This window comes from Oncorhynchus keta, chromosome 4 (assembly GCF_023373465.1).
Source record: "Oncorhynchus keta strain PuntledgeMale-10-30-2019 chromosome 4, Oket_V2, whole genome shotgun sequence".
Taxonomy (NCBI): domain Eukaryota; kingdom Metazoa; phylum Chordata; class Actinopteri; order Salmoniformes; family Salmonidae; genus Oncorhynchus; species Oncorhynchus keta.
In genome coordinates, this window is record NC_068424.1 from 18,897,715 (window position 1) to 18,911,721 (window position 14,007).

General features: G+C 45.1%; 1 protein-coding gene across 1 annotated transcript; it reads right to left on the reverse strand.

Annotated features, from left to right (window-relative positions):
• Positions 1-524: 524 nt before the first annotated feature.
• shrprbck1r (sharpin and rbck1 related) lies at positions 525-13,139 on the reverse strand. Its single transcript, XM_035755282.2, has 14 exons — positions 12,640-13,139; positions 7,168-7,342; positions 6,963-7,046; positions 6,706-6,847; positions 6,476-6,566; positions 6,019-6,316; positions 5,791-5,918; positions 5,455-5,625; positions 2,972-3,132; positions 2,587-2,698; positions 2,230-2,409; positions 2,043-2,141; positions 1,719-1,862; positions 525-1,378 (listed from the first exon to the last, which is right to left on the reverse strand). Exons 1-14 carry the CDS (start codon positions 12,904-12,906, stop codon positions 1,298-1,300), a joined length of 2,133 nt encoding a protein of 710 aa, XP_035611175.1. The 5' UTR covers positions 12,907-13,139; the 3' UTR covers positions 525-1,297.
• Positions 13,140-14,007: the final 868 nt, after the last annotated feature.

Below are 14,007 nucleotides of genomic sequence, written 5' to 3' on the forward strand. Positions count from 1 at the left end.
ACATTTTTAAGTTCATAACTGTGCACTCTCCTCAAACAATAGCATTATTTCACTGTAATAGCTACTGTAAATTGGACAGTGCAACCTTATGCTAATCACATTAGCCTACGTTAGCTCAACCATCCCGCGGGGGTGACACCGATCCCGTAGAGGTGTAACAGTATAGCTTCCGTCCCCTCGCCCGACACGGGCTCAAACCAGGGACCCTCTGCACACAGAGGGAACAACTACTTCAGGTCTCAGAGCGAGCGACGTCACCGATTGAAACGCTATTAGCGCGCACCACTGCTAACTAGCTAGCCATTTCAAATCGCTAATCATGTAAACCATGAAAATAGTGTATTTGCCAGACTGGGTAATACATTGTAATTACCTTAAGCAACTTGAATAGGCTAAAGAAATGCAGACTGAGTGTGCCATCCTCATGAGCAAAACAGGAGGCATTCCAACCGTGGCGGTTGTTTGCGATAAACCACCCTCATCTAATGCTTTATCATATTAGATTTAATTAGAGAGACTAAATCTTGTGTTTAGAGTGGCTTTATTGACACACTGTTTTAAAAACTCACTATGGCACACAGCAGTTACTGAGCAAATCTGATTATTCCATGAAAACTGGCAGATAGAAAGTGTTTTCTTGGCGTTCATACATTTGTCTGTCTGTAACCAGAGCCTGTGAGTAATAAATAGAGCAAAATAGAACACTTAGTCTTGGAAACAAATCTACATGACAGAGCCTGGCATTCATTCAGAGGTGCTAAAACATAGAAAAACATGCAGAAGTATTCATTTCACATGAACTCTCATGTACTTTCAAAATGGCTATTAATTGGCACACAACGCAGTGCAGTTTGAAACAGAGATTGTTTGTTCTGTTTCTTATGTCCATTTAGAACACAGTATGCTGTTACAACCCCAGAATGTGGTCATTAGTATTAGACTTTGGCTTTGAGGGCTGAAAAAGTTAAGTACACTTAGTTTAATGTGTCCCTGAACAGTATTGCATGACTCGGGCTGCATTTAGACAAGCAGTACAATTCTGGTATTTTTTACACTAATTGGTATTTTGGCCAATCACATCAGGTTTTTTTTCAGAGCTGATCTGATTGGTCAATAGACAAATGAGTGAAAAAAATATCAGAATTGGACTGACTATCTAAACACAGCCTAAAGGGAGAACAGAAACCAACAGAAAACGTGCATAGCTAAATTTGCAGTGCAATCATCAATCCTTTGAGTGACACACACTTAATTTGTCCTATCTCACTCTTAACGCACACATCCCTCATTGTCTTTCTCAGTGGCAGTTCTGACACTTTGGGTGACATTTTTGGTTGTTGATGTTACAGCGGCAGCCTCCGCTGGTGTCTCCCGGACCCTGGGAGGAAACAGAAGCACATTAGATATTTTATTGTCACACCGGATGGGTGCAGTGAAATGTGTTGTTTTACAGGGTCAGCCATAGTAGAACGCCACCCATGGAGCAAATGAGGGTTAAGTGCCTTGCTCAAGGGCACATCGACAGATTTTTCACCTTGTCGGTGTGGGTATTCGAACCAGCGACCTTTCAGTTACTGGCCCAACCCTCTAACTGCTAGGCTACATGCTACATTGGACACGTAGCAGACAGATGTGAAATGTCTGCATTACAGGTGACCGGAGGAGCACAACCATGCTAAATTGAATTTGACAGTGAGACAGGAGGGGCGGGCTCTTACCCCAGGCCCCCAGCGAGGCCCCCTGGTGACCCAGCAGATCTCACTGTGACAGACAGTGCAACGCAGCCAATCACAGCCCTCCTTTTTCTGCACGATGATGCCGCACTGTGGGCAGTGCATGGCCTCCCCGGAGAGGACCAGGGTCTGAGAGAGACACGGATATTACATGTTAATATAACAGTTATCTGTTAATATGATATCAGCAAAGTCTTACTAACCTGAAAACTAACAATCCTTTGTCCTTTGTCCAATCTCATTGTCCTCAATGCTTTGCTGAAATCGATCTACAGGTATAAATTGTGTGTAAAAGTGTCTGTGCGTCACCTTGAGCAGATCTCTGGTTCTGCGGGCTGCCGAGTCGTTCTCAGCACGGGTCGTAAGGTCATCCTGGTACTGCTTACAGTCCATCCCTTCATGAATCGCCTGAGAGACAGACCGAGTAGAGAAAGAGGTTTGTTCAAATCCATGGTGTATGCAATCATTGGTGAATGTAAAGGTGACGTGTGTGTACCTTGCAGAGCAGGCAGTTGTGCTTGTTGCAGACGGGGCAGTGGAACACGTTGACGGTGTCCTCGTACACACACCACCCAGCACAGTCTGGGCTGGCACAGTGGTAACTGCCTTCACAACGAGACTCTGCCACAGACAAGCCTCTCTGCAGCCAGCGCTCGTACTCCTCTTCCGACACCAACTGGTAGGCAGGAAGGAATGAAAGAGCAGAGGGGAGAGCAATGAGTAGATGGGTTTTCTGGTTTGCATTAGCCAGACATTGGGCAGTGTGTTATACAGTATGTTTCTAATATCCAATGGGCCATCGTGCAGCTACTATTAAATACATTAGAAAGAAGCCAGTGATGTCACCACTCACGGCTCTGATCTCTCTCCCCTGCAGGGTGCAGTCACAGGCGTACGTGTCATCACGGTACGGACAGGCCACCTCCGGGTCCTCACACATCAGGACTACTGAGCGCAGGCAATCTCTGTGAACACAACACACTGGCTCCATCTCTGCATAAGCATCTCATCTCACCCACGCCATTCTTGCACAGTGTGAAATCCCCCCCCAATTATTGTAGAAAGAAAGAATCCGAGGGGTATAAGCAATATGATGTTATAGCTGCACTTAGCAGCTCTCTGGGAGGCTAAGTGGAGTTTCCACCAAGCTGCTAACACCGCTCCAATGCTTTCAGATCACCTAGTGTCTAGGGGGAGGGTCACTAGGTGGAGGGCCAAGAGAATTGTCTGAGTGGTACCTGCAGAAACAGTGTAGACACTCTCTGAGCAGGACTCCCTCCCCAGGCTGCAGGTCCAGGTAACAGATCCTACAGTCCACAGCATCTGGGTTGGGCACCAGGTCCTTTCCATCCAACATCACCAGCCGGGCAAAGTTCTCCCTCCGCTCTGCTTCCCTCGCCTGGGGTGGTGGGGATCCACAATATACAACAACACACACGTTGAACACGCAGGTTGTACACAAACATCGTTCAAACACACAGACAGAAGTTCATTTAGTTCTCTTGCTTTATTACAGTTAAATACACATTTTAAATTGCAACAACATGGATGTTTTTTTGTTCTACATTCAGTCAAAAGGCCTTCATTATTTATTAAATTGTGCATTTGGGAAGTTAACACATTAAAAACAAACAGCCATTGAAGTTGTCCACTTGATGACCCTGACTGTAACAAACAGGCACAGACTGTGCAACACAGCAGTTCTTTGTCTTCTCTGAAATAGTAAGTTTCAACTGGTTGGCACACACTAAGCAAACTAGGCCTACATGGATTTGCAGTATAATTACATAATTCATTACAAACATGCAAAGTTACATTTACATTTTAGTAATTTAGCAGACGCTCTTATCCAGAGCAATTTACAGTATCAATTATAATTAAGTGCCTTGCTCAGGGGCACACCGGCAGATTTTTTCACCTAGTCGGCTCGGGATTTGAACCGGCGACCTTTCGGTTATGCTCTTAAACGCCAGGCTACCTGCTGTCCTATATACAAAGCTTTCGACATACAAGAGCCATGATTCTTTAATTTGCTTAAGTCATACAAACACACTTCTGTGCAGATAAACATACACCACACCACCACCAAAAGTATGTGGACACCTGCTCGTCAAACATCTCATTACAAAATCATGGGCATTAATATGAAGTTGGTACCCCCCCTTTGCTGCTATAGCAGCCTCCTCTCTTCTGGAAAGGGTTTCCACTAAATGTTGGAACATTGCTGCGGGGACTTGCTTCCATTCAGCCACAAGAGCATTAGTGAGGTCGGGCACTGATGTTAAGCGATTAGGCCTGGTTCGAAGTCGGCGTTCCAATTCATCCCAATGGTGTTCAATGGGGTTAAGGTCAGGGATTTGTGCAGGCCAGTCAAGTTCTTCCGCAGCGATCTCTACAAACCATCTCTGTATGGACCTTGCTTAGTGCACAGGGGCATTGTCATGCTGAAACAGGAAAGGGCCTTCCCCAAACTGTTGCCACAAAGTTGGAAGCACAGAATAGTCTATAATGTAATTGTATGCTGTAGGGGCCTCAACCAAACCATGAAAAACAGCCCGAGACCATTAATCCTCCTACAACAAACTTTAGTTGGCACTATGCCAGCTTTACACCCCTCCAGCCGACGCTTGGCCTTACGCATGGTAATCTTAGGCTTGTGCTCGGCCACGGAAACCCATTTCATGAGGCTCCAGATGAAACATTTTTTTGTGCTGACGTTCCAGAGGCAGTTTGGAACTTGGTAGTGCTAGTGAGTGTTGCAACCAAGGATAGACGATTTTTATGCGTTAAGCGCTTCTCCACTAGGCGGCCCCGTTCTATGAGCTGTGTGGCCTATCACTTCATGGCTGAGCCGTTGTCGCTCCTAGACATTTCCACCTCACAATAACAGCACTTACAGTTGACCAGGGCAGCTCAAGCAGGGCAGAAATTTTACAACCCGACTTGTTGGAAAGGTGGCATACTATGACAGTGCCACGTTGAAAGTCACTGAGCTCTTCAGTAAGGCCCATTCTCATGCCAATATTTGTCAATGGAGATTGCATGGCTGTGTGCTTGATTTGGTCGAAATAGCCAAATCCATTAATTTGAAGGGGTGTCCATATACTTATTTATATATAGTGTATTTGTATCAAACAATGTCAGAGGGTAGGTAGCCACAATGCTATGTAATGTACAATCACTGAGATTCTGTCACAACATGAATGAGTATTGCTCAGTAGCGTGAGTGTATGGGTTGAAGAGAATGTCTACAGTGGCAAAATATAGAAAGTGTGTGTGCGCGTCTGTCAGTCAGTGTCTTTCTGCGATGTTACGGAGTGTGTGTGTGCCTGTAGTCCTGGGCCAAGTTTTCCAGTAGTGAGTCATTTTGAGCACCCGCGCCCCTCAGCGCCTCTCTTCTCCCTTTCTCCTTCAAAAAACAAAGAGACAGAAGAGAAGAGAGTCAGCCTTAGAGCCCATCCTACCATCCCTGGTCGTCTCAACTCCTGCTACTCCTTCGGAGCCTAACTTTCCCTAATAAATCTTTCCCTAAAAAACTATGCACTGTAATTAACTGTAAACTGTGTGCATGTGCAAGACTGTATGTGTGTGTCTAGGTTTCTACACGTCCTGTTGACACTGTCTGACAGCTTGCATTTCCTGCTGTATGCACCATTTGAATGTGTTTAGGTGCACGAGTGTCTGAGTTTGTGTATGTGTTCATGAGCATAAAACATCCTACCTGCTGGTACTGTCGGACAGCTTCTTTCTCCTGCTGTATGCGGTGAAGCTCCAGAGGGTCTGGTTTGTAGCTCCCAGGAACAGTATAGCTCTCTGGACGGTCTGTACTGCAGATCTCACAGCCAGGCCGCGTGGGCTTGTTTATGTACGTGCAAGAAGGGCAGGCCCAACCCTGAGACACACAGCGAGACTGTCTTTACAGGTGTGTTGCTGGAAACCTACTGTATGTCAACTTACTGTATCTAGGTATGCATGCATACCTAGATGAAATCCATGTAGCAGAGTGAAATAGTTAGTCAGTTAACACCAAGGGGTACTGTACAGAGCTTGTGTGTACCTGAGGCCCTGATTTCTTAGGGTTAAGTGCTTTGGTGAGTTGTGGCATCTCCAGGTTGATGAGGTCTTTGATTTCACTGATTTTCAGCCTCTCTGCCCCGGGTCCATTTGGCCCCGCTCCATTTGAACCTATCGGAACAAAGCTCGGTCAGGAGGAAGCCAACACAATGGGTCCTTCTGTCAATGGTGTGTATGTGCGTGCATTTGTGTGAGTGTTTAACAGTGTCACCCATGCTGCTGTGGCTCAGTCTGGGGGGCAGGGTGCTGTAACCCCTCCAGTCCTGGGATGTGGGGCCGTTGCTTGGGGTCTCAAGAGGAGGGGTAGCGGGGGTGAGGAGGGCTCTTTCCTGGTCCTGCTGGAGCAGCTGCCGTGTGAGACGGGCGTGGCGGGCAGAGAGGAGGTACAGGAAGGCCGTGTCTCCATCCCTACGCACCCCGTAGGACGCGAGAGAGCGCTGGTCTGCACACAGACATTGGCCAATCACCCAGCGCTGCACCCGCGGATGGAAGCCATACTCCAGGAATACCTAGGACAGAGGGACAGACAGAAAAGGTACAAAAACTAAAAACACAGGTAGAAAGTAGGTTTACATTATATTGTAACTATTGTAGAGCTAGATACTGTTAAGAGTTCTGAATTCAAACTTTAAAAAAATGTAATTCTTATTTAAGCTGTTCAGACTGACCTGCTGCTTGAGTATTGCGATGGTCGCGTGGGGGGGGACTTTCACTGTGACACAACAGGAAGACGAAGAATCTTCGACCACTACAGCCAAGCTTTCACAGAAAGATACAATCGTCATGAACTACTAAAATATGCATTTCCTGTCATCGCACCAGTTCACACAATATTCTGACTTCTTCAATAACTTCCTGTTCTATTACCCAGTAGCTCGTTTGCTCTTAACTCTCTCACCTAAGATCTGTGTCTCCGTAGCTCCTCTCAGAGGGCTGGATCTTCAGCTCTGCCTGCTGACGAGCCAGGGTGGCAGCGTAGATGGAGGCCGCCTGGATGTCACCAGCCTCGATGGCCCTGGTCAGCTCAGCACACATCTCCTCTACAGATGAATGGACACAAGGTTGAAACACAGAGTCCGGGACAGTGAGCAATTGAAAAAGAGTAGAAACTTGGCCAATATACTACTGTACACACACACACCCACTGAGGGCTACCTGTGCGTGGTAAGGAAGCAGAGCTGGGTGTCTCCAAGACCTCCAGAGGAAGTTGTCGGTCATCAGTGGGAGGGCTGTCGGACACTGAGGGGTCAGGAGAAGAGAAGACAGGGGACTCAGGTTATTCGAGCACAGAAAAGATGGGAGGAGAAGACAGTGAAACATCTGATCAAAGAGAACAGAGGCAGGAAGAAAGTAGACTAACCCCTGTGTGCCTCTCTGAGTGACGAGATCACCACGGTGGCCCACTCCTGAGCCTCCTGCTCGCAGCGGAAGTTGAAGCTGATGCGGTCGTGAGGGGGCATGAACAAACTCAGCTCGTGGCATTTTGGCGATTTCACCTCATAGTGCACCGACCTCAGGTCAAACTCTGCAATGGACTGGAAGACACGGAGGGGAGAGAGTGAAGTGATGCTCATTTTATCACACTGAAATTAGCTGCCTACCACTGTTTGTTCCATGGTAGTATGTTGACTTTAGGTATTGCACTGATGTCATGTTGGAATTACCTTTGAGCTCTGTTTGGGAGAGAATGGGAATGCCTTTGGAAAGTATTCAGACCCCTTCAATTTTCCAAATTTCTAAAATGGATTAAATAAATGGGGCGGCAGGGTAGCCTAGTGGTTAGAGTGTTGGACTAGTAACCGAAAGGTTGCAAGTTCGAATCCCCGAGCTGACAAGGTACAAATCTGTCGTTCTGCCCCTGAACAGGCAGTTAACCCACTGTTCCTAGGCCGTCATTGAAAATAAGAATTTGTTCTTAACTGACTTGCCTAGTAAAATAAAGGTTAAAAAAAAATAAAAAAATAAAAAAAATACAAATCTTCAATCTACACACAATATCCAATAATGACAATGAGTAAACAGGTTTAAAAAAACAGAAATACCTAATTTACAAAATTATTCAGACCCTTTGCTATAAGACACGAAATTGAGCTCAGGTGCATCCTGTTTCCATTGATCATCCTTTTTCCATTGATCATGCTTTATATGTTTCTACAACTTAATTGGAGTCCCCCTGTGGCAAATTCAATTGATTGGACATGATTTGGCAAAGGCACCTGTCTATATAAGGTCCCACAGTTGACAGTGCATGTCAGAGAAATAACCAAGCCATGAGGTTAAAGGAATTGTCCGTTGTGCTCCGAGACAGGATTGTGTCAAGGCACAGATCTGGGGAAGTGTATCAAAACATTTCTGCAGCATTGAAGTTCCCCAAGAACACAGTGGCCTCCATCATTCTTAAATGGAACAAGTTTGGAACCACCAAGACTCTTCCTAGAGCTGGCTGCTCGGCCAAACTGAACAATCGGGGGAGAAGGGCCTTGGTCAGGGAGGTGACCAAGAACCCAATGGTCACTCTGACAGAGCTCTAGAGTTCCTCTATGGAGATGGGAGACCCATCCAAAAGGATAACCATCTCTGCAGCTCCACCAATCAGGCCTTTATGGTAGAGTGGCCAGACGGAAGCCACTCCTCAGTAAAAGGCACATGACAGCTCGCTTGGAGTTTGCTAAAAGGTCTGATGAAACTCTTGAACTCTTTGGCCTGAATGCCAAGAGTCACGTCTGGAGGAAACCTGGCACCATCCCTACGGTAAAGCATGGTGGTGGCAGCATCATGCTGTGGGGATGTTTTTCAGCGGCAGGGACTGGAAGACTAGTCAGGGATGAGGCAAAGATGAACAGTGCAAAGTACAGAGAGATCCTTGATGAAAACCTGCTCCAGAGCGCTCACGACCTCAGACTGGGGCGACGGTTCACCTTCCAACAGGTCAAGCACACAGCCATGACAACGCAGGAGTGGCTTCGAGACAAGTCTCTGAATGTCCTTGAGTGGCCCAGCCAGAGTCCGGACTTGAACCCGATCGAACATCCCTGAAAATAGCTGTGCAGCAACACTCCCTATCCAACCTGACAGAGCTTGAGAGGATCTGCAGAGAAGAATGAGAGAAACTCCCCAAATACAGGTGTGCCAAGGTTGTAGCATCATACAAGAAGACTCAAGGCTGTAATCGCTGACAAAAGTGTTTCAACAAAGTACTGAATAAAGGGTCGGAAATACTTATGTAAATGTGATCATTTTTTAAATGTAAAAATACATATAAATTTGCAACATTTTCTAAAAACCCATTTGTGCTGTGTCATTATGTGGTGGTGTATAGATTGATGAGGAAAAAACGATTTAATCCATTTTATAATAAGGCTGTAACGTTAACAAAAAGACAAAGGATCTGAATACTTTCCGAATGCACTGTATAACTACACTACCGGTCAAGTTTTAGAAAAACCTACTCATTCAAAGGGTCTTTATTTTTTTTAACTATTTTCTACATTTTAGAATAATAGTGAAAACATCAAAACTATGAAATAACACATATGGAGTGACCAAAAAAATAAAGCGTTAAAGAAATAAAAATATTTTATTTGAGATTCTTCAAAATAGCCACTCTTTGCCCTTGACAGCTTTGCACTCTTGGCATTCTCTCAACCAGCTTCACCTGGAATGCTTTTCCAACCGTCTTGAAGGAGTTCCCACATGCTGAGCACTTTTCCTTCACTCTGTGGTCCGACTCATCCCAAACCATCTCAATTTGGTTGAGGTCAGAGGATTGTATTGGCCAGGTCATCTAATGCAGCACTCCATCACTCTCCTCCTTTGTGAAATAGCCCTTATACAACCTGGGCGTGTGTTTTGGGTCATTGTCCTATTGGAAAAACAAATTATTGTCCCAATAAGCTCAAACTAGATGGGATGGCGTATCACTGCAGAATGCTGTGGTAGCCATGCTGGTTAAGTGCGCCTTGAATAAAAATGTAAAAAACACATGCGGAGAGCATCCACACCGCGTCTCACAATGACAGCAGATGGAACCAAAAACCTCCAATTTGGACAAATGTCCACCCGTCTAATGTCCTTTGCTAGTGTTTCTTGGCCCAAACAAGTATCTTATTATTATTGGTGTCCTTTAGTAGTGGTTTCTCTGCAGGAATTTGACCATGAAGGCCTGATTCACACAACCTCCTCTGAACAGTTGATGTTGAGTTATGTCTGTTACTTGAACTCTGTGAAGCATTTATTTGGGCTACAATTTCTGAGGCTGGTAACGCTAATGAGTTCATCCTCTGCAACACCTCTGGTTCTTCCTTTCTTGTGGTGGTCCTCCTGAGAGCCAGTTTCATCATAGCGCTTGATGGTTTTTGCGACTGCACTTGAAGAAACGTTCAAAGTTCTTGAAATGTTCTGTATTGACTGACCTTTGTGTCTTAAAGTTCTCTTTGCTTATTTGAGCTGTTCTTGCCATAATATGGACTTGGTCTTTTTATTTTAATTTATTTTGTAAAATTCTTTACAAGGACATCTCTACCGACCAAGCCCTCCCTAACCCGGGCAACGCTAGGCCAACCTTCCGGTCGCGGCCGGTTACGACAGAGCCCGGGCGCGAACCAGGGACTCTGATGGCATAGCTGGCGCTGCAGTACAGCACCCTTAACCACTGCGCCACCCGGGAGGCCTGGACTTGGTCTTTTAACAAATAGGGCCATCTTCTGTATACCACCCCTACCTTGTCACAACACAGCTGATTGGCTCAAATGCATTAAGGTAAGAAATTCCAGGAATGAACATTAAACAAGGCACACCTGTTAATTGAAATGCATTCCAGGTACCTACCTCGTGAAGCTGGTTGAGATAATGCCAAGAGTGTGCAAAGCTGTCATCAAGGTAAAGGGTGGCTATTTGAAGAATCTCAAATATTAAATATATTGTGATTTGTTTAACACTTTTTTTAGTTACTACATGATTACATGTGTTATTTCATAGTTTTGATGTCTTTACTATTATTCTACAATGTAGACAATAGTAAAAATAAAGAAAAACCCTTGAATGAGTAGGTGTTCTAAAACTTTTGACCGGTAGTTTATACTGGACAAAAATACTAAGTGTTGGTTTCATAAGCTGAAATAAAAGATCCCAGAAATGTTCTATGCACAAATGCTCATTTCTCTCAAATATTGTGCACAAATTTGTTTACATCCCTGTTAGTGAGCATTTTGTCCTTTGCCAAGATAATCCATCCACCGGACAGCTGTGGCATATCAAGAAGCTGATTAAACAGCATGATTGTTACACAGATGCACCTTGTGCTGGGAACAATAAAAGGCCACTCTAAAATGTGCAGTTTTGTCACACAATACCACAGATGTCTCAAGATTTGAGGGCATATGCATTCGACATGCTGGCTGTAGGCATGTCCACTAGAGCTGTTGCCAGATAATTTAATGTCAATTTCCCTACCATAAACCGCCTCCAACATCATTTTAGAGAATTTGGCAGTACGTCCAACCGGCATTATAACCGCAGACCACGTGTAACCACGGCAGCCCAGGACCTCCACATCCGGCTTCTTCACCAACGGGATCATCTGAGCCACCCGGGCAGCTGATGAAACTCTGGGTTTGCACAACTGAAGAATTTCTGCACAAACTGTTTGAGACCGTCTCAGGGAAGTTCATCTGCATGCTCGTCATCCTCACCAGTCTTGACCTGACTGCAGTTCGGTGTCGTAACCAACTTCAGTGGGCAAATGCTCACCTTTGATGATACTGGCACGCTGGAGATGTGTGCTCTTCACAGATGAATCCAGGTGTCAACTGTACCGGGCAGATGGCAGACAGCGTGTATGGTTTTGTGTGGGCGAGTGGTTTGCTGATGTCAACATTGAACAGAGTGCCCCATAGTGGGGTTATGATATGGGCAGGCATAAGTTAAGAAAAACGTAAACAATAGCATTGTATCAATAGTAATTTCAATGAGATACCGTGATGAGATCCTGAGGCCCATTATTGTGCCCTTCATTCTCCACAATCACTTCATGTTTCAGCATGATAATGCACAATCCTGTTGCAAGGATCTGTACACAATTCCTGGAAGCTGAAAATGGCCTGCATACTCACCAGACATGTCACCCATTGAGCATGTTTGGGATGCTCTGGATCAACGTGTACAACAGCGTGTTCCATTTCCCGCCAATATCCAGCAACTTTGCACAGCCATTGAAGAGGAGTGGGACAACATTCCACGGGCCAGAATCAACAGCCTGATCAACTCTTATGCTAAGGAGATGTGTCACGCTGCATAAGGCAAATGGTGGTCACAAGATACTGTCTGGTTTTCTGATCCAAGCCCCTAGCTTTAAAAAAATTAATAAGATGTGACAAACAGATGCATATCTGTATTCTCAGTCATGTGAAATCGGTAGATTAGGGCTTAATTAATTTCTTTAAATTCTCTAAATTCCTTATATGAACTGTAACTCAGTCAAATCTCTTGCGTTTATATTTTTGTTCCGTGTATTTTGTTGAACTATAAATTGTTTCAAATAACTATGTGACAGTTCAATGCATGGCAGCCAAATGTAAGCATGAGACCAACGATAATATCAGTGTTGTTTTAAAACCCTCTGTACACACGTCTGCCTGCCTGGCTTGGTAACGCTGGTAATAATAAAACATCACGTGACATGTAACTTTACTCCATCGAGTTTTAGCTGACAATTTCAAAAACTATTTTTAATGAACACCATTTTGTAATTAGTCAAAAGAAATACCCATTATTTGTCAACATGGCTGACAAATGACATTAATTGAAATCCGCCTTTAACCTTTCTCTCTCTTACCACACTCCGACCCGTTGTTCCGCTGGTGTCCCGTAGCGTGAGACGGAATTCCCCGGACTTCCCGGGGTCCATACTGAGCTGTAGACGGAGTGACTCATCACCTGCCCCAGGAAGACACAGCGGCCGAATACCAGAATGGCAAACTGATACCCGTACCGACATCAAGACAGTATGGCAGCCAGTTTGTGAGGCCCCATAGCCAGGGATTGATGAGGACGGGTCCGGCGGTGGAGTGTGAGTAGTCCACCCGCCTGAGCTCAGCGACATTCCACCAACAGCCTCATGCAGTGTTTGGAGACGTCAAGACACCGTTCCCGGTGTGTTTAACACCACGTCAATATTGTCAGCAACGATTGCTATTAGTATTCCCATAAAATGTGCCGTTTCATCGTAGTCCCTCCATTTACCAAGCTCCAACAGAACCGATGAACCAGCTAGCTACCAGGAAGTGCGCACTCTGTGTCACTGTTTGTTTGGCTGGCTCTCTCGTGCTGCCAGTGCTCATCATTTGCGCCCCCACACGTTGTACCCATGTACTGCACAACATGGTTTTTCTGCAGGTCCAAAAACGTTTAATTTCCTCAATTTCTCAAAATCAGGTTCACAAATATACAGTATATGTGATGTACTCCTATACTAAATTGTATACATATATTTAAAACTTGGACATGCAAATTGTAGTGGAGACAATTGCGTATATGGTTGATCTACTTTCAACAAGACCTTAGCAGATAGAAATGTCTGAGGACTGCAGCACTAATGTCATCCCATCAAAATGTTGCTTTTTTTTTGGCCCCACAGTTGTAGTCCAACAACTCAGATAATTTCTAATCCAGTGTTCCTTCATTTAGGCCTGGTGAAACAGCGACCCCCATTGTTTACCTTCATGTGTGCGCCAGTGGAAATAGAATGCACATATCCATTGAAGATGCCTGGAAAAGTCCACATCATATCCCTGCACTCACACACACACTGAAATGGGGGAAGTCTGGTCCGCTCTGGTCACTTCCTCTTGCTGTACGGAGACCAGTCAGCCAGCCTGGTCCTGAGAATTTCCATTTTTTTACACCCAACTTTTAACCTAAATCCAATGTCATGGAATTCAAGTTAGTTGACAGCTCAAGCAAATGTAAATCGAAACTAGACGTTGCAACACTGCTGCGTTTTTCACACTCAACAGTTTCACGTGTGTATCAACAATGGTCCACCACCCAAAGGGCAGGGGAGGACTCAATATTAGGAAGGTGTTCGTAATGTTTGGTATACTCAGTGTATATCCCTCTCCCACAGGGGAGTCCATTGAGGAGCTATACCTGTCTGCTAATGTGTTCCTGGAGAGGGGTGCCATGTTTCACTATGATGAGCCCC